Source organism: Gymnoscopelus microlampas, assembly GCF_963454915.1.
Source record: "Gymnoscopelus microlampas genome assembly, chromosome: 20".
In the NCBI taxonomy this organism is placed as follows: Eukaryota; Metazoa; Chordata; class Actinopteri; order Myctophiformes; family Myctophidae; genus Gymnoscopelus; species Gymnoscopelus microlampas.
The window spans coordinates 27846261-27866121 of record NC_139957.1 but is presented as its reverse complement, the minus strand read 5'-3'; the positions used below and the strand labels follow the sequence as shown (position 1 = coordinate 27866121).

Here is a 19861-nt window from a genome sequence, read left to right as displayed (position 1 = left end):
TGACAGATCAAGCAAGAGTGAGCAATTTTCCTCACATGTATCACCCCCCCCCCCCCGCCCCCAACCCCCTGGAAAGGTCCTCATTAACTGGTCAAATCATGTTTACAAATTCATGAGGGATCAGTCGAAGAGGGAACGGGAGTAAAGTGTAGCAACATCATGTCCAGTGAATAACTAATAGCAGATCAGCGGGCTGATGCAAATATGAGGCATAGCTCTGTCTATGTCTCCCCCTACTGGTAGTGTAAATAATGGTAATGGCTGTAACTCAATGAAAGGTATTCTAGGCAGTGGCATATTATCTGTGAAATGTTGTGTACCCCCCCAAGTGGGATGCACTGTATAGAAACTAATTAAGCTAAATTTGAAAAAAAAAACACTTTGCATACAAAAACACAATAGGGAAATCTTAAAAAATACAAGTTACTGTTAACATTTTTGGCTGATTCTTAAGGTTACAGATTATTTTTATCTGCACAATTTCATGTAATCTGCTACAGGAACACCTACTGTCTGGTTGAACGCAGGGGACATTTTTCTCCATTTGAAAAAAAGAAATTGGCATCTGACACAGTATTGTCATCTTTCATGGTTACAAAAATCAGATGTCAGACGTGTCTCACTAGGGGGGCCTTATCTCTACAGTACCCCAACCTGCTGACTGGGCATGTTCCTGTCCTCACGGGGACTATTTGGTGTTCATCTCAAGACCTCTGCAGAACAATCCTCATATGGATTCAAAGCTTTCGACTGTCTACTTAATCACAATACAAATTGTCCGGGTTCTGGTTTGAATGAGAGGATGTTTTTTTCCCCTCTCTCTTTCCAGTCAGTGAAAGTCCCCCCTGGTGCATATGTTCAGTCTATGAGGCTCACTGCACTTGATCAAGTGGGCCAGCCTGTCTCTGTGGGGATTACCCATCAAAGTGGAAAGCAATGGTAACTCAATGCCTCCTGCAGACAGTGATTGATGATAGCACTGTTTCATAACGAATTGCACCTCCGCAACACAAGTCTCACACGTGGGAAATGTTAATTGAAATGCTGTGTGTGCAAAGATGCGCTTTTCAACTGTGATACTACTGAGGTAGTATCATACTGTATGATGATCGGTTAAAAAGGCAGTAATTTAGCATATCACAAAATCATGTAAAACAAGATGGTACTACTGAAAATGATTCTTGAAACTGCAGTAACTCACCACATCCTTAGCTTGTGTCACCACATGTCTTAGCTTTCTAAGGGACAGGTCTAAGGGACTGTCATGGCTGGATCTGCAGGAAAATAAATGCCCAAGTTAGGCTATCAACAAAATGATTCATGTCTTATCAGCATCCGTTGAATAAATAATTATGACAATAACTGTTTAAACCTTATTCTGGGCATGTGAAAATAGATGAACATTCAGCTAAAATAAGCAACATTAGGCAAAAATAACCAAAGCAAGCTCACAACGCATCACGCTGCGACGTGTTGTGAGCTTGTAGATATTTTTGGCGAAGAGATTTAGTATAGAGGGGGAAAAGAGGGGACCAAGTACAGACCCCTGGGGACCCAGGTCAATGAAGTATTGAGAGTTTTAATGGAGAAAACAAATTTATGTCTCAACTTCAAGCGTAATATTTTGTTACACATCAGTGCTGCAAAAGCATAAATTAGCACATTTACCTGTGAATCATATCATCCTCCCTGATGGTTTCTCTGCTGGGAACCAGCTGGCTGTATGGCAGGGCCCTGAACTTATCAGCTCCAACCGCCACATAATACTGGTTATTCTCTAGCTCTGCTGGACCGCGTAGAGGACATCCATCTAATGAACATAGTCTGGGGATTCAAAAGAACACAATAACACAAAGGCAAGGAATTGCTGATCCCATTAAGACCTGAAGCCGATTCTACAAATGCATTCTAAATCAGTAGTTCTCAAACCTTAATAATTCAAAATTAAACACTTAAGATTTTTCAAAAAACATTCAAAAATAGCAGATGTACAAGCTCACAGCGCAGCACCAATTCACACGCTGCAAGCTTGTATATCTGCTATTTTTGAATTGAATATTTTTGAACGGTAAAATCCAAAATGACACAGATGCTTTCCCATGCAGTTTTAATGGGTTATAACAATGAAGTCCAAATATATATAAATATTGAGGATTTAGGGATTAAAAACCAAAAGTCACCCAACTTCCCACAGAAAATACATCAAGGGGTAATAATTATATCCACCACAGCAATAGGCAGATAACTATAAAGTAAAGTCTCTACTGTCCTACCTGTGCACAGCACCAGTACGAAGACGCGCTTTCTCTGTCACCATAGCTAAGACATTTTCCCAGCTTGTGAGAGTATACTTCGGGATCATTACTCGAGCTGGAGGCACCCGCATATCTCCATTGGTAAAAACACTATAAGGGTTAACAAAAATTTCCAATGACATGCAAACAATGAAAAATACAAACTACATCTAAATATTACATCTTTGTCAGATTGTATAGGCTATGTTTCTTTCCACATTCATGATGATGTATTTGAGCAGTCAAAAGTCAATACTCACTTGATAGTGCATGACTCATTAATAATTTTCTGCCAGCGAGCTGAAACGACTATTCTGCTGTGAACTACCGGTCGAATCTAAAATGTTCAAAATAAAGGGAAATAAAATTAATGTCAATGAACAGTGTTATATAGGCATTAATATCAGTTAGTAGATTAAAGGCCTATTCAAATTCTATGAATGAAAATGTATGAAAATAAAAACATGATAACCACACTAACATTAATTTGCTGTGGTTTATTATTATTTAATGTAGCTATACTCCACAACAATGGTACAATGGTTAGAGCCACACATTTATAACAAATAAAAGTTAAGATTGTTGTCAAATGTTAACATCAACCCTGGTGTCCCTTTTGACCATAATGTCATTGTAGAAAAAAACAGTGAAAAAAGCAGATGGGCTATACATTAGAGCCCATATACTCTAATGTTCTATTTCTAATGGTTTGCAACATGGGGTCCAGGGACCGCAAGGGTTCATGGGATTCCAAGGATATATAGTTAATCTTCACCATTACCTGCACAAGTAAATACAGCTAAAATTGTTAAGAGAAGGGCGATTGTTTTGGTCCAAATTACAAACCATATTGGACCAAATCATTAACAACTAGAAAAAGTGCTCCTCGGAGCACAAGTCTCCGCCAGGTCAGCTAGGTTATTATGGCCTCCTGGTGGCGCTATAATAGGCCAATGTGAAAAGGGCATTTCTTCTTAGGCCTTGCACGGCAATCGGACACTGCATTCATGAGTTGAGGCATTTTGTTCCAAAAATGTGGTTTGTTAGATTAGACCAGCTGGTGGCGCTATAACAGGCCAATGTGAAAAGGGTGGCATTTCTTCCTCGGCCTAGTGGGAATGTGCGTGAAAAATTTCACAGAAATCGCACACTGCGTTCATGATTTGAGGAATTTTGTTAAAAACGGACCAATCCTGCAAACTTTAGAAGCCAATGTTAGCCAAGTAGGATAGAATATGAAGTATCGGACACATCCATCTTGATCACATGACTATAGAGAGACTGTGTACCGATTTGCGTGATTTTTGAACAGAATCTGAAGGAGTAAGAGCAAAAAATGTGTTTTTCAAATCTCAGCCTCCTGGTGGCGCTCTAAAAGGCATATGTGAAAAATGCACGGCAAAGGCTTTTCCTTGGCCTCTAATATAAGGAGTGTGCATGCAAAGTTGCACGCAGATCGGTGCAGTTATAGCTAAAAACGTGAATCGGCCTGTTATAGCGTGTAATGTTGCGTTCATGATTTGAGGCATTTTGTTCAAAATAAACCAATCCTACTAACTTTGGAAGCCAATCTTAGCCAATCAGGATGGAATATGGAAAATCGGACAGATCCATGTTGATCACATGGCTATAGAGATACTGTGTACCGATTTGTGTGTTATTTGGAGAAAATCTGTAGGAGTAACATTAAAAAATGTGTTTTGCAAAAGTCGGCCTCATGGTGGCGCTATGACTGGCTGATCTGAAAAATTTGGGGCAGAGGTTCAGCTGTGGCATCCAGGGAGCGTGTGTGTGCAGTTTCACAGCGATCGGGCCGACGGTGGCGGAGATTAGCTGGTCACAGACAGAAGGACGGACGGACGGACACACGGACGGACGGACGGACGGAGGGTAAAACATACTCTCTCGCCATGCCTATCGGCCTGGCGGAGACAATAAAACTGTTCTTTGGGGTACAAGAGATCAAAATAATGAAATAAATAAGTGAGCAAATGGTGGTCCATGGCCTAATGGTATATCAAACTGGGGGTCCTTGAAATTAAAAGGGTTGAGAATCACTGCTCTAGATCACATTAAGCAGGAAGCAGGAAACATGAAAAATACATTTGTTCAGGGCAAGACCACTTTGGTAGTTGTGTAGTTACCTTGCCATGATGTAACTCCAAAGGTGTGCAAGAAATCAAAAATAATTAAATAAAAAATAATTACTCCATTGATTAGAAATTGATAATTCAAAATATGCTCCTCATTGACTTACATTGTACACTGAAACAGCTCTAAAAGTCACTTTTTAAGCACATAAACGAACGTAAACAAAGTTGATTCCGACCACCAAACGCAGTACTGTTTGTTAAAAAAAAAAAATCTACTTCCTGTTGATTTAACTATTTGAAGATACGGATCCGGATTCGGATCCAGATCCCCGGATCCAGGTCGGGTTTTCTTCCTAATAAAAAGGCTTAAAAGAAGTGAACGTTTTTATTTAAAAAATTAAAGAAAAACAGTAGCCTACTGGGTTGTGTGATGTTCTATATTGTCAGAATCAACTTTGTTTGTGTTTGTTTATTAGCCATGGTTCACATGACGGTATGACATATGTTTCAGGGCTATTTGTTTATGTGCTTAAAGAGTGACTTTTAGAGCTGTTTCACTGTACAATGTAAGTCAATGAGGAGCATATTTAGAATTATCAATTTCTAATCAATGGAGCAATTATTTTTGTCTTCTTGTCCAGATTTGGAGTTACATCATGGCAAGGTACTAACTACACAACCCAAACCTCTACCAAAGTGGTCTTGCCCATTAACCAGTTAAATCGTCTTGTGGTGGTCTTACCTTTCTGTTCTTCTTCAGCTGTGGCTTTTTTGTTGTTATTTGGCAATAGCTGCAAAGATGAAGTGATCCCACAAAAGATGAGCTACAGTTAATGATTTAGTAAGTTCAACAGGTGACTCCAATTAAAGTTATTTGATTGTTTAGGCTTGCCTCTAGTCTTAAACAAGCTGGGCAATCAAGCAATGGAAAGCGAGATAATTGATGCCTAATTAACCACTTAAACCCCATATGGGTAACTGGAGTGCCTCAGGGCTCAATACCAGTGTATTTTCTGTTATTGTGGGGAAAGCTTTCTCAGAAATAGCAGATCGACAAGCTCACAATGCAACACGCTTTCCCCACAATACTGATGCTGGGGTTTAAGTAGCCTAATTAGGCCAATTATCATGCTATATAGATACCTACTCAAGCTTTTTGAAACGTTCCACTCCAGCTGCAACATAACTTTCTCCATGCTGCAAGTGGTCCAAGTCGACGACTTTGTGTCCCTCTCTGGGAGTGTAGACATTCCTCACAGCTCCGAAGTGAGCCTCGATTCCATGGGTCACAGAGGTCAGAAAGCTGCCAAACGTCGACACGTGTCGATGATTGACCACTATCTTCCTCCCGGGGAAGAACGCGTCCCCGTTTCTGTACACCACAATCGTTTTGGTCGGAGGCAGAGAGTTTGCAGCCATAGCACTCAACGTGTCAGACATTATACCAACAACAACAACAACAACAGGGAACGCAGACTACAGTAAACAAACCTCTGGTGTGTGTGGGCAAAAAGTCAGCTCACCAGCTGGCTAGTTGTTTAGTCAGTTTATAAGTAAGCTTCTGCAGACGTGGAGAGATATCTGATATGGAAACCGTGTTAGTTCACTTGAGAGGATAGTATCAAGAAACCTATCCGCTGGCCCGGTGCTGCTTGGTTGGCTGGTATTGTCTTTTTCCTGGTCTTTTCCAATGACTCATCCGCATGTTCCCAGGGAAACAAGACTAGGAGGAAAGGTCACGTGCATCTGTTTTGGCCTTTCCAGCAGTATGCCTTGTTATGGAGGATCATTTCCGCCAATGTGATTTGAGGTGGGTGGGGGGTGGGGGGGGGGATAGTGGTGTAAAGTAACTAAATACATTTACTGAAGTACTGTACTTAAGTAAAATGTTGAGGTATTTTTACTGTAGTGGAGTATTTCCAATGTTCAATTATTTTACTTCTACTACACATTAAAGAAATTATTGTACTTTTACTCCACTACAATTATTAGAAAACTTGAATTACTAGTTACTTTTTAGATTTAGATTTTTATTACTAATCATACATTAACCACATTTGAAAATAGCCGATCTACAAGCTCACAGTGGCGACGCGTTGTGAGCTTGTAGATCTGCTATTTTCAAAAGATTTTTATACATTTTGAAAGCTTGAAATGGGACATTGTGCATACTGCATATAATGGATACTTTTACTTTTGGTACTGTAAGTACATTTTTATAACAATTCTTTTGTACTTTTACTCAAGCACATTTTTAATACCGGACTTTGACTAGTCTACTACTAATGTATAACAGAGTATTTCTACATTGCAGAATTGATACTTTTTTAAGTATGAAATGTGAGTACTTTTTCCACCACTGGTTGTTTTGGCCTTTCCAGTATATGCCTTGTTATGGAAGATCATTTCCACCAATGTGATCTGGGGTGGGGGGATATGCTCCTGCAGTGCCGGCTGCAGACAGTAATAAGCAGGGGGGCATTAATTATTCTAGGGGGGGCACCTGCCTGTCCCTCACTGTCCTGATGGACCCGTGCGCGCCGGCGCGAAGCGCCGGCGCGCGATTTTTTTCGGTTATTGGATGGATATTTTACTTTTTTGGGGTGTTTTGTAACTCTATTTCGGTTAATTCGGTTCATTTACCTTGCCCCTATATGCACCAACAACAAATACAATTACAGCATTAGGCCTATAATGTCTTTAATGTAATGTCGGCATTGCATCTCCACAGGCACAGACTCCACAGCGGGAGAAAAAAAAGGCAGGCTATACTGCGCTGCGCTGCGCTGCGCTGCGCTGCGCTGCTTGAACTGGGGGGGCACAAAGTCTAATCTGGGGGGGCATTGCCCCCCAATGCCCCCCCATAGGGCCGACACTGTGCTCCTGTAAGTCATTATAATGACAAACAAGTAGCCTATATATCAAAAATAATGATTATCTAAAAAATAATGAGAAACTCTCAAAATTATTAATTTGTATCTCAAAATAATGACAAACTTCCACAATGACTTTATGAGAAACTTTCTCAAAATAATGACTCAGTATATCTCAAAATAACGATTTGACTTGGTAGGATATCAAAATAATGAGAAACATTATTCATAATTTTTAGAGTGTATTCATATTTTAAGTCACTTTTTTCATCACATAATTTTCCCTTTCTTGCATGGGTTTGCAGTTGCACATGTTTAATTTGATATAATTTCAGCGACATTTATGTACTATATGAAAGGTGCAATAAATAGATTAATATTATGTATTTATGTGTATAATTATTATTGTTGTTGTGTATAGTAGGCAGTTGTAGCAGCCCCCCCCCCCCCCAACACACACACACACACACACTTTGCCCCGTTGTTGTAAATGTAAATTAACTAAATTTAGCTTTGCGTGGTTGGTGGTATTGGGAAAATGTAGTCTAATATGTGCTGCTCACGTATTTCCAGATAGCTGCACTAATCCCCCATTTGGAAAGCATTTTTGCTCACCACAGATTGTCTGGCAGTCCACTGCCAGACAGAGCTGTCCAAATTGTTTACCACAGGGCAGAGGTAACCAGAGATTGCACCAACAATGGCACCTAATTGGGTTTTGCTAGACAACTCCTGGTCAATGAAATGCATAATTCATCTCTCCATTAATTATTCATTTCTTAAGGGACTCGTGCTGTGCTTTATTAGGAGAACTGCATCATGCATATTCAAATTATTCTGTCTTCTTAGGGAGAGGCAGTATCATCCGAAGTGAAATGCCCATCTTCAAAAAATAATATCAGCCACAGCTGGGAAGATAACCCATATTAATTACACTATAAAGGATGAAAGATGTTCAAATGGAAAGACATACTATATCCTGCTAAAATGTCTGGCACCCAATGACCTGTTTGTTCTTGATCTTGCATTACATTTGAATACAATTAAATATATTATATTTCTTGTGGTTGAGGGTAATGTGTTTGTATACTAAAGGATCCTTTTTTTTATCAATACCCATCATTTTATATGAAAACTACTTTGCTATTTCCCCATGCCCATCAGGATTTATAGATTTATTTTCAGTAATCTTCTGACTTTGTAACTGATAAGTTTGGGTGACACCATGGTCACCCAAACCAGGGATTCTTTTCACAAGATGCCTCTTTGTTGATACTGGATTATACATGTGATTCCCATGTAATGCTGTATCACATAAAGGGTCATCTGACAACCTCAAGTACACCTATAGCACATAAGATTTTAAAACGTATAATACAATTATATGTCATCTCTGCCACTATTAACCACCGACATAGCTGCATACTGTATGCATAGTATTGCATACATACAGAATAGATCTCTATGTGTATTCTGGATTGTTGCATTGCAATACGATTTTTGTCCACTGGATGGCAGCTCTAATATGGCTGTTGGGGTGACTCATAGCTCTGGACAAAGCCAGGTCAGACAGGCTGTCTGCAAAAAGCCTACAAAAGGTATAACCTTTCTAGAGGGCCTACATCCCTTATATGCAATTGCAAGTCTACTCTTCTAATAAAACAGTCCTAATAAAGAAAATCACAAGACAGGAGACATGAGGTTAAGTGTCTTTGTCTTTAATGATGAGTAACCTGAAAATACTACAATATATATATATATATATATATATATATATAAAAAAATGTAACTTCAGAATGGTGTGTGAATTACAAAAATAAATAGCTTCGTCGTATGCCTTTCATTTAGCACTGGTATTGCAGTCAACAAGGGGAAAACATTACATAAAGATGCAGGGAATAACATTGACTAGTTGGATATCATTTTGCCATTTGCTTTGAAGGCAGGAGATGGGAAAGAAGTTGAGCAACATTTTTGTTTAACTCAATATTTTTTGCTCCATGTGTGGCTTCCTTCCACTGTATTTAGGACACACTCAACTTCTGTTTCTCTGTTCTTTTCAAATCAGACCTACACACTATCTTTATCAAATTCACACACAAAGTACATGGTGGGGTGGCAGGCGACATCAGTCCAGTCCCCAGACGCCGCCATGTCAACACAGTCCTCATCATCGTAGGCATTGTTGGGCTCCCCTTTCCTCCATCTGCTGAAGGTGCTCATGGGAGAGCGGTCCACGTAGGCAAATAGACCCTCGCGGTCCAAGTCATTAATGCCGATGTAGACTCTGCTCAGGCCTGCCTCAGTGATGTAGCCCGCTATGGCGGCGTTGGCCCCCTCATCCTTGGGCATGGCCAGGTGCCCTCCCCTCCCCTGACAGTAGATCTCAGCATCCACGTAGCGTTTCTCCTCCTTCACCAACAGATAGACCTTACTGTCTGTCTCTTTAATGCCAGCAACAGCTGCAGGGGAGGGCAGTGCTGAAAAATGAGCACTTCCATTTCTATGATTTTCAGTGACATACCCAGTCATTTGCATTTATATGCAGAGGAACAATTATACGCATGAATTAAAAACAAATGAGTCAAACTGAGAATATTAAGTTGAACAGGATAGCTTTTCAAATTATATTTCACATGTTGATTTGAGTATATCCTAGATCTTTGTTTAATAATGAATAAGGAATGTTCAAAAATCTTACCATTTTTAATGAACTTCAGCTCAGAAGACAACTGGGCTACGACAATGTCCATTTCTCCAATCATCTTTCTCAGAGGTGTACACTCACATGGGACACCTGGTAAGGCAAAACTGTGGAGGATTACTGCACTGACCTCTCCATTAATTTCATGCTTTGTGTGGTTAATGCTTCAGCATGCCATTAAATAAATTGTAGTAGATTTTCTACCTGGCTCTCCATTTGGGCCCTTTGGACCTGCATCTCCCATATCTCCCTTTACACCTGAGACAGGACACAAGTAAATGTTAAACAGGATTATAGTATCGTATAGTATTCATACAAGTATACAGGTACAGCAGTATAGTTTATGATAACCTTTGATTCCTCTTGGGCCCATTTTGCCATAATGTCCCATGATGCCCTTCTGTCCTTTAACTCCGGGTTGGCCTATAAAACAATAACAAAAACGTGAGAAATGTTTATGGGGGCACTTTACAGAAACAAATTACATAGATAAATCAAACTGACTGAAGTAAGTTGCCGAATCCAAATAGCCTCTCAAAAGAGTAAGCATGAATACAAATTACTTGACTACTCAAATCCTGTTTTCTGGACCGCCAGTTTGTGACTTCTTTTGAATAAATTACCCAAGGATACGTGTCTGTAATGTATACTTTAACGTAGATTGTGGAACATTCATTCCTCATTAAAGCCTCAAGTAAACACTTGTCAGTAGCAGTGCATTCTGGGCATAATTTCTCATCCGACTTCTGACCTTAAAGTAAACACTTGGCAGTCTCTGGACTGCCTTGTTGTGATCCAGAGTATCCAGCCAGCGAAAGCACTTTCACCCCATTACTCTATGGCATGAGACATTATCATGAGAAAGCATGAGGAGCATTTGTTGTGTAGGTGTACCGTGAATTATTTTTATTTGTTTTATTTACTTCCCTATGAAATCCTGATTTTCAAGCTAACATTAGCTATTTCCGGCCAGCAACACAGTTGTGCGACAAACTAGGCTATAAATTACACTTAAGGTGTTCTAATGGGAATAATATTTCCCATATAGCTGTCTAAACAATACATATTTTCCAAGCAGAAAAACATACCAATCTCTCCGGGTGGGCCAACTCTTCCTGCTCTCCCTGGTGCACCTTTCTCTCCCTTCTCCCCTGGGTCTCCTTTACGAGGAGAAGAAATGCTGTTAGTTGTTTGTTTTTTCCCCCATAAATGTGGTACAGTAACATGCATTTGTGCGTGCGTGAGTGCGTGCGTGAGTGCGTGCGTGCAATAAAGTAATACACTGAATGTTAGTGTTCAAATTTAAAATGTGTACACTTTCAGAGTAAAACGAACACTGTGCATTTATGTTTGCTAAAGTAGGCACTAGGCAGCAGGCAGTATACAGTATGACTGGGGTACCTTTCAGCCCAGGGACAAGGATCTGAACAGAACAGGGTTCTTCTGTCATGTGTTGTCCAAAAGATGACTGGAGCAGTATCAGCCCCATCACAGAAACAAACAACTTCTCTCCTTTCATGCTACCTGGTAATTATCGGCCAAAAGTGAATAAAGAAAAATAGAGAAAGTGAAGGTGTGAGTAAATTTACGTTTTTTGTTTTTAATCAGAACTCATTGTTTAAATAATGTATGATTAAACAAATTCCAGTAATGACATACATTATCACCTAAACTGTCAGAGCTAAACATAACCGTCATCCATCATCCCCTGGTATCAGTGAGACTGACTTGCTGCAACATTCTTGAGAAGGCAAGGCTTTGATAACATGAGTCAGATTCCTACTTTAAAAGCTTTTACACACAGATCTTAAGGCAAACATTTATCATGAAACAGAATTGCTGAAACAGAATTGCACCTATCATGAAACAGAAAAGCTCACAACGCGTTGCAATGTGAAGAGTTCTGAGCTTGTAGATTAGATTATTTTTTTTACGAAGAGATTTGGTGTAGAGGGGGAAAAAGGAGGGTGCCTATATAAACCCCTGGGGGACTGCGGTCAACAAAGGTTTTGAGTGGTTAATCCTTGATGACTTCAAGCAACAAACCTGCATCTTAATCCAAGCCACGTTAAGTTTGAATCATAAATTCACAGTCGAGCAAAGAACTTCTGTACTGTACTGTATGCATGCAGCACATGCAAGAAAATAGTAGCCAATTCATCTAAGGCCAAGTGTCATATCCATGGCTTCAGTAAACTCAAACAAAGAGCCATGCTTGACATAAAGAATTCATTTAGTCACTGGCATTTCACACATTTACACCGCATTGCATTTTGATATCTGTATTTCAAGTATTATGACTCACCTTTAGGGGAATTTTCCAGCCAGAAGCAGAAAGAAGCATCAGCTTGCAAAAGTTTGCAAAATGATCCTCATGAGTTCATAGGGGCATTGAACAGTGGTGATCTCCCAGAGAGCATTTCATTTTTTCTCCTCAGCCCAGAATGTGTGTGATAGGCTATCCATAAACAGTGTTACAGATAAAAAAAAAAGCCCCAAGCAGCTGGGGCCCCACAGATAATTGGATGGGAAAGCAGCAGGGTGATTGACAGCAGCACTGCCTGATAACACACATAAGCCCGATTATACTTCGTCGTACGACAGAGTCGTGCAGAGAAAATATGCGATCGACAAGTTCACAGATGCACCGCATCGCTATGCATTGTGAGCTTGTCGATCGGCTTGAAGATAGGCTGTCTGTCACATGATAAAATGTTAACTGAATTTACCAAAAGAAAGAAAAAAAGCTGGTTCCTTTTGGGAAGAACACCATTGCTCACATTTATTTATTATTTTGTGAACATTATGTTGCAACATTTTCTTTTATGGCAATGATTACTTTGGCTCTTGTGTGTTTATATGCGTGCATGCGTGTGCGTGTGCGCGCGCGCGTGTGTGTGTGTGTGTGTGTGTGTGTGTGTGTGTGTGTGTGTGTGTGTGTGTGTGTGTGTGTGTGTTTGTGTGTGGTCTACAGTCCAATTGTCTGCATTGCCTCACAGCTGACACCTTTTACCTGACATCTCCCCTCTGTTCAGGATTAGGGTCAAATACTAACAGGCTTTGATGAAGAGTCAAAGTTATCCCTGGTCTCAGTTTACTGTTTTTTTTGTGATGATGAATGATACCTTGGGTGAAACACTTAATTACTAATGGGTGCTGCCGTGCTGCTCATAACAACTGTACATACAGTACACACCACTGCTGGTGCAGAGAGGGAAACAGTGGACCTGTCATACAATTATGAACTGTAATAACAAGTAATAAGTTATATAAACTTTAACTCCTTCAAATAATGCAAATAGATAATAACACAAGTTGATATCAGTCCTAGTGCTGTTATATCAGACAATGAAACTATGTATTACTGATATTTCATCTCCCATTTCCAACCAAGCAGATTGGCTCCTGGTAGTGATATTGTAAAAAATGTTCAATAGTAGAATTTGTTGGTTGGTAGGTGTGATCACCGTGGTGCGTAAATGACAACGCGCTTCTTTCTTTTGTGTTTTTTATTTGTCCCACTGTGCAGGGGGTTACAGCATTTGCAGTTTAATTGTGTGTGGTTTTCTGTATATCAAAACAAAATACAGAACAAGGAGAGAAGTTACCCACATGTATTCAAAGTAACATAAACATAATTTCATTATACTGCACATCAAGAACATATCCAAACTCAAAAACAAACTCACTTAGAATGGACGCACACACTCAAGCCTCTGCTGCTGCTCTCTGTACCAGACCTGACACACTTGCCAAACACTTGCTTTTAAAGGTGCATGGGATTGCAAATCATCAAATCAACAGCAGGTGCAACTAGTTGGCCAATTAACTGCTTTGCACTCAGCACACATTGAAGTGGAAACAAAGGAAAAACATAAACAATAATACTAAACTTAGAGTTTGGGGAATCTTCTTAACAGATATATATATTACTTTTTACTTGGGACATTGGGAGCTCAGCTCAGCTGGCATCTTCCCACTGATAGCCTATCCCTTGCATTCTGTCCGCCCCATGTAATAGAGTTACAGCCCAATGGAAACACGTCTAGGGCTTTTTGATCAGTTATTCTTTTAACAACCATTGTAAACCGTACCTCTGTACAATTCGCAAACTGTTAATAAAGTATTCAATCAATCAATCAATCAATCAATCAATCAATCAATCAATCAACGTATACAGTATATCGGGTCCGCCCCATAGAGGTATGCTGAGATGCTCCCTCATACCGCCATTAGATGGAGCCAGACGCACACAGATTACACAAACCCACAATACGGACTCATTTATTCTTCGACGTACGACGGGGTGTAATATTAAGCATAGTTGTGTCTGCCTTCTTAGTAGGCCTATGTGTACTCGTGGAGAGTTCCTTTATCAGTGTTATTTATCAGGATTTGCCTATATTCAATTCAAGACGGAGAAATGCAAGGCAGGGAACAGAACACATGCAAGACAGAATGGTCTTGTGAAACATTATCAAAATGGTGATTTGAATGATTTAACTCATTGTCCTCCCACATCGTGTTCTCTTCAATTGGTTTCTAGACTGTACAGAAACGGTGTCTCCTATAGCCTATGAGAATGGTGCCCCAAATTGGGGGAAATGCGGCTTCATTGTGGTGGCTTTCAATGGTGGATTGGGGCCCCCAATTGTCCCATGTTATTTTCAGAGGAGGCCAATAGGATCATTTAGCCTAGAAAGACTATATTTTCAATAACAAAATTGATTGTGTGAATTCTGTGGTGGAAAGTAACCAAGTACATGTACTCAAGTAAGTACAATTTTGAGGTACTTTTACTTTACTGGAGTATTCAATTACTTTTACTTCTACTCCACTATAGGCTACAACATCTCAGAGGCAAATATTGTACTTTTTACTCCACTACAATTATTTGAAAACTTAAGTAAACTACATGCAGTATTGATACTTTTACTTAAGTAAAGAATGTGCTACTTTTCCACCAGTGCTAGAAAGACTATATTTTCAAATAACAAAATTGATTGTGTGAATTATAAACTAGTTCAAACTGATATGTTTTTCATGGTAGCATACAGTATGAGTATGTTAGTTTAAACATGCAGGGTAATAACGTCGATCATCATGATGTTAGTGGTTTAGGCCTACACCTCGTCATCATCTTGTGTAGGTAATCCGATATGGCCCAATACAGGAGTAGCTATCAGATAACCTAATTAGATTTACAACCCCAGTGTGGTGGCTTTCAATGGTGGATTGGATGTCTCCTTCAAAAAATCCCCCCAAAAGTTTTAGATTACTAATCTCTGAAATATTCATGAGTCTCAAGGCAGCATTTGTTGTCCTTTCATTGCAGTGAAGTGGAGGGGGTGTTGACGCAATTAACGCATATTATAGCCAATTCATCCTATAACTTTTGGTGTCATTTTGGTGTAGGCTAGGCCTAAGGCAGTCTGAGCAACCACAGATGTCACCAACAATTAACTGCACAGCAGTGTGGTGGACTCACATTTCTTTAATACTTAAGTAAAAGTATCACTACACAAAAGTATTGGTATGAAAATGTACTTAAAGTACCAAAAGTAAAAGTATACTCATTATGAAGAATGTTCAAAATGTTTGAATAGCCAATCTAATGCTCACAATGCGTGGCATCAGCATTGTGAGCTTGAATAGATCTGATATTTTCAAATGGCCGAAATATAGTTTAGCTTGTAGAGCAGATCTTTTTGGCAGTGCGATACCGTCGTACTATGGAGTATAGATTCTAGGGACTCCCACTTTCTTCGGTGTTTCGCCCAGGTAGGCGTGTTATAAACTCACATAAGCTATGCCTCAAAACCACGCCCAACTGGTCGAAACACCAAAGAAAGAGGCTGTCCTAGAGTCTAGGCTTCAGTGTGACGTCAGCGCTGCTTCCCTCCCTGGACTTCAGCCTCCTGCTGTCTGTCATCCAAGCCTGAAGCTCCATTCATCCAGCCTGGGGAAGGAGGACCGACTCCTGCTGGAAATACATTATCCATCGCCACGGATCTGCATGAGGGACATTACAGTCATTGCTGTTGCCCTACTTTCACGTTTGTCTGTCTGAAAGATATACGAGGTAAGTGTCTCTTCTTTTTCTACGGACTTCAGGCTACTTTTTAAGCAAGTTACCTGGTACTGTACTACCAGTGTTGCCATGTCCGCTTATTACAAGCGACTTTGGGCTTGTTTTTCTGTAAAGTTGCTGATAAATATTGGTAGTTGCCGGTTGAGGTTTTTTTTGGGGGGGGGGGGGGGCTTGTTTCTAAAAGTGTAGTTGCTTATTTGGGCTTGTGTCCTATTATGTTGTTTATAAACCAACCAGTGGTTCTCAAACATTTTCATGTCAAGGACCCCCAATATTCAAAAAATACATTTTTTCCTCCCCACGTTTTCCCCAATTTGTTTTTGTTGAAAATCTTGAAGCTCACAACGCTTGTAGATCGGCTATTTTCAAATAGCCTTAGACTTGTCCCTTCTTTTGGACTTGTTTTCATAGACCTGGTTGCTTATTTCTCTCGCAAAATCTGGCAACACTGTGTACTACCTATGCATGCTCGTTCCCCAAAATAGAATAGATAAAATAGATAGATTTAAAGTTAAACGAACATGCAGTTGAGCCTATAGCTTAAATAATATTGTTGTGGCTACAGTTTTTCTTCCTCATTATAGCTATTTTAAGTGATTATTTTGTTTGTATTTTTTTGTTTTTGTTTTTTTGTTTTTTTGTTTTTGTTTTTTTGTTTTTTTGTTTTTGTTTTTTTGTTTTTTTTGTTTTTGTTTTTGTTTTTGTTTAAACCAGAAAACCTTTTGTAATGCTGTGATAGTCAAACAGTGTGGTTTGCTTTTAACAGAGTGTACTTTACCCATATCCTGTTGGCCTACAGCACATGTACTTCAATGTATTTTCCATATCCTTTTGCCTTGGAGAGAACAGGAAGCAAGAGGCAGTGTGTTTGTGTGTGTGTGTGTGTGTGTGTGTGTGTGTGTGTGTGTGTGTGTGTGTGTGTGTGTGTGTGTGTGTGTGTGTGTGTGTGTGTGCGTGCACGCAACAATCCATGTCCACCACCATCACAGGATGTAGTCAGTCAGTGGGCATGCATCTACTCTGGTGTGTGTGTGTGTGTGTGTGTGTGTGTGTGTGTGTGTGTGTGTGTGTGTGTGGGGGGGGGGGGGGGGGTGTACAGTCAATGCAGACAGTTGGGTACAGTCCAACTGTCTGCATTGCCTTACAACTGACACCTTATAACCTGACTTCTTCCCTCTGTTCAGGATTAGTGTACTAATCCTAAATACTAAGTACTAAATACTAAGAGGATTTGATGAAGAGTCATTAGTCACAAGTTATCCCTGGTCCCAGTTTACTGTTTTCTTTGTGATGATGAATGATGCCTTTGATGATTGATAGTACCAAGTACCAAGTTGCAGACTATAGCCAAGTAATAGTTTACAACTATACATAGCTCACCTCTTCCAAACCAATAGAAAAATACTCTCATAATTATTGAAGCATGTTCTCACAACAAATTACTATTTCCCAGTCTGAGGCAAGATAGCAACGCACTGTGAGCTTGTAGATCAACTATTTTTGGCAATGTTATTTTGTGTAGAGCGAAAGCAGGGGGGGGTCTAGGCCTAGTATAGAGCCCTTGGGAATCCGGTCAACTACATATAGGGTTTAAGTGGTTAATAGGCATGGATTCTTATCAGTCAACAGCAGGCCTGCATATGATGTTTCTACGGTATGTATTTTCTTAGAAGCTCACTTGTAGTTAGTTATTTTTATGCTGAGAACATTTCCTGTTGACATCATTAAACATGGACAGTAGGAAACTGTGGGAAAGTTTTGTTCTAATTACACTTCAGGATGTCTTGACATGCCTTGATCCCAATATGAGATTTCACATGAGAGACTGACATGCGGGACTGGCAAAGTAAAGCAAATGCAAATGCCTGCTTCCTCCTTATACACCAAGGGCTTGCTCTAAGCTGACTGTGGTATTAATATTCATCACCAAACAGAAATCTGTCTGTTCAGTTTGTGACAATCATTATCATAAACTAAAATAATTATCACTCTTGGGTCTTGCATGGCAAACAAGTCAAATAAGATATAGGCTACTCAAATGAATTCGTACCAGTAACCTGAATCTAGGTACCTCAGTCAGGACCGGTGATGTAGCTGAAAGTTTCAAATGTGACATGCTGCTAATCTGCTAAAAACTGTTCCATTCAGCATTGTGGGATCAGATTATTGACCTCCGGTGACAGTTGCTTACAGACTATCAGTAAAAGCTGGGAGAAAGTCCTCTCACTGGAAGGATGACATGACATGACACAATACTCTCTTTACAGAGACACACCTAGCAGAGTATAGTTTAGTTTATTGGCACAATGAAGAAACATATATGAAAATGTGATAAGAATGATAGAAAGAGAAACCTAGTAATTACACAAAACTAGTGTGACAAAACAGATTGCTGATTTATGATGAAAAACATTTCTGTTTCTCAACATTACAGTTAAGGCCTTGTCTCTGACTTTAGGCTCAAAGCTGTTAGCTGTTGCTATTACCCTATAATTCCTGAAAAACACAAAGGATTTATAAATAGCTATGGAGTTCATCGTCAACTTGCATAGGCCCTCTCAATGAACAAATTGAGTTCTTGCAGTTTAGCCATTGCAGTTCTTTGACGTTGGACATGTCCTTCCTTGTGTCCCTGTTTGGCTGATGGCTGACATTCTTCAAAGCTTCCTACTGTAAACAAAGACTCATTATTCTGGTCCTGTCATAAACAGGCCATATAATGATGAACTGTGATAACATGCATGTTTATTGCCCTGCTATGCTAACATTCACATCAGTCTAGAGGAGGCCAGTTATGAATGATGACCTCATATACTGTACGCATAATACAAATTAGAGACAATACTTATCATCTAATCATACACTCATCAAACAATGCCTGACATACAGGATGTAATTTCCGCCATTTAGAATAACTTTTATTACACCTGTCTCCATGTGATAACGATTTTGTTGACTTTCTTTAAAACGCGTTCTCTTGTTTTGTGATTAAACCTTTTCAAACATATTCCACAATCCACAGTGAGACTAATCTAGACCATATTTCCATCTGTTATACTCTAATGCAGAATAGGTATTTGTATTTCTGTGCATTTCTTAACCACTTATACTTCGTAGTATGAAGAATAGTGAAAATAGCCAATCTACAAGCTCGCAATGTGCCATTATGTGCGTTGTGAAAATGTTGAAACAGTTAGCCTACAATGACATAACTAAAATACTGATGCCAGGTTTATTATGGTTAAAGGCTGCAATCAGTTGAAAGTTGGAGCTGTACGGTATTAATGTCCAAAGTAAGCAGCTAGTCCCATATGTGTCTCTTCACCAGAACTGGCTATTTGGTTGATACTTGAATATGAAAAAAAGTATTCTAATATGGAGAGAAGTAAAGAGTTTGAATATTTTGATTATTATTCTTTTTTAGCAGGCCTGGAATTTCGTCATTTAGGGGCAAGGCCACTTGGCCTTTTGTGTGGTATATATTTTTAGGGCACAAAGGCCAAATGCCAGGGCAGGAAGGCCATCAAATAAAACGTTTTTAGATTTTAGTCCATTGAAAGAATTAATTGAATTTAAGGGTTTAGGATGATTTTAAATTTAATATGTAGACTATCTGCAGTGAAATAAAAAAAATATGATATTTACAATCTCATCCATGCTCAGCCTTGCACCAATCAAAGTCACTGGATTGGTTTAAAGATGGGGACTCAGGGGAGTTAAGAATTCAGAATCTCAACGAAAGATCATTGCTTCATCATCTTGGAGGTTATGTTTGAATGGGGTGACTAGTGTTATGGTGCAGGTCA

General features: G+C 39.5%; 2 protein-coding genes across 4 annotated transcripts in view; one reads left to right on the top strand and one right to left on the bottom strand.

Annotated features, from left to right (window-relative positions):
* Positions 1–9330: 9330 nt before the first annotated feature.
* colec11 (collectin sub-family member 11) lies at positions 9331–11483 on the bottom strand (the record flags this gene model as incomplete). Of its 2 annotated transcripts, none has more annotated exons than XM_084044762.1 (6): positions 9331–9740; positions 9962–10057; positions 10169–10222; positions 10316–10387; positions 11053–11124; positions 11366–11483. In XM_084044762.1, 6 exons carry the CDS (start codon positions 11481–11483, stop codon positions 9331–9333), a joined length of 822 nt encoding a protein of 273 aa, XP_083900888.1. The 2 variants fall into 2 exon arrangements, with proteins under 2 accessions (XP_083900888.1, XP_083900889.1); XM_084044763.1 differs by having other exon boundaries at positions 9331–9722.
* Positions 11484–15908: 4425 nt separating this feature from the next.
* Positions 15909–19861, top strand: part of myo6b (myosin VIb) — a 52533-nt gene continuing 48580 nt past the window's right edge. For both annotated transcript variants that reach the window (XM_084044288.1, XM_084044287.1), the window contains exon 1: positions 15909–16046. The gene's annotated coding sequence lies outside the window, so the exon portion shown is untranslated. The remainder of the gene's footprint in view (positions 16047–19861) is intronic.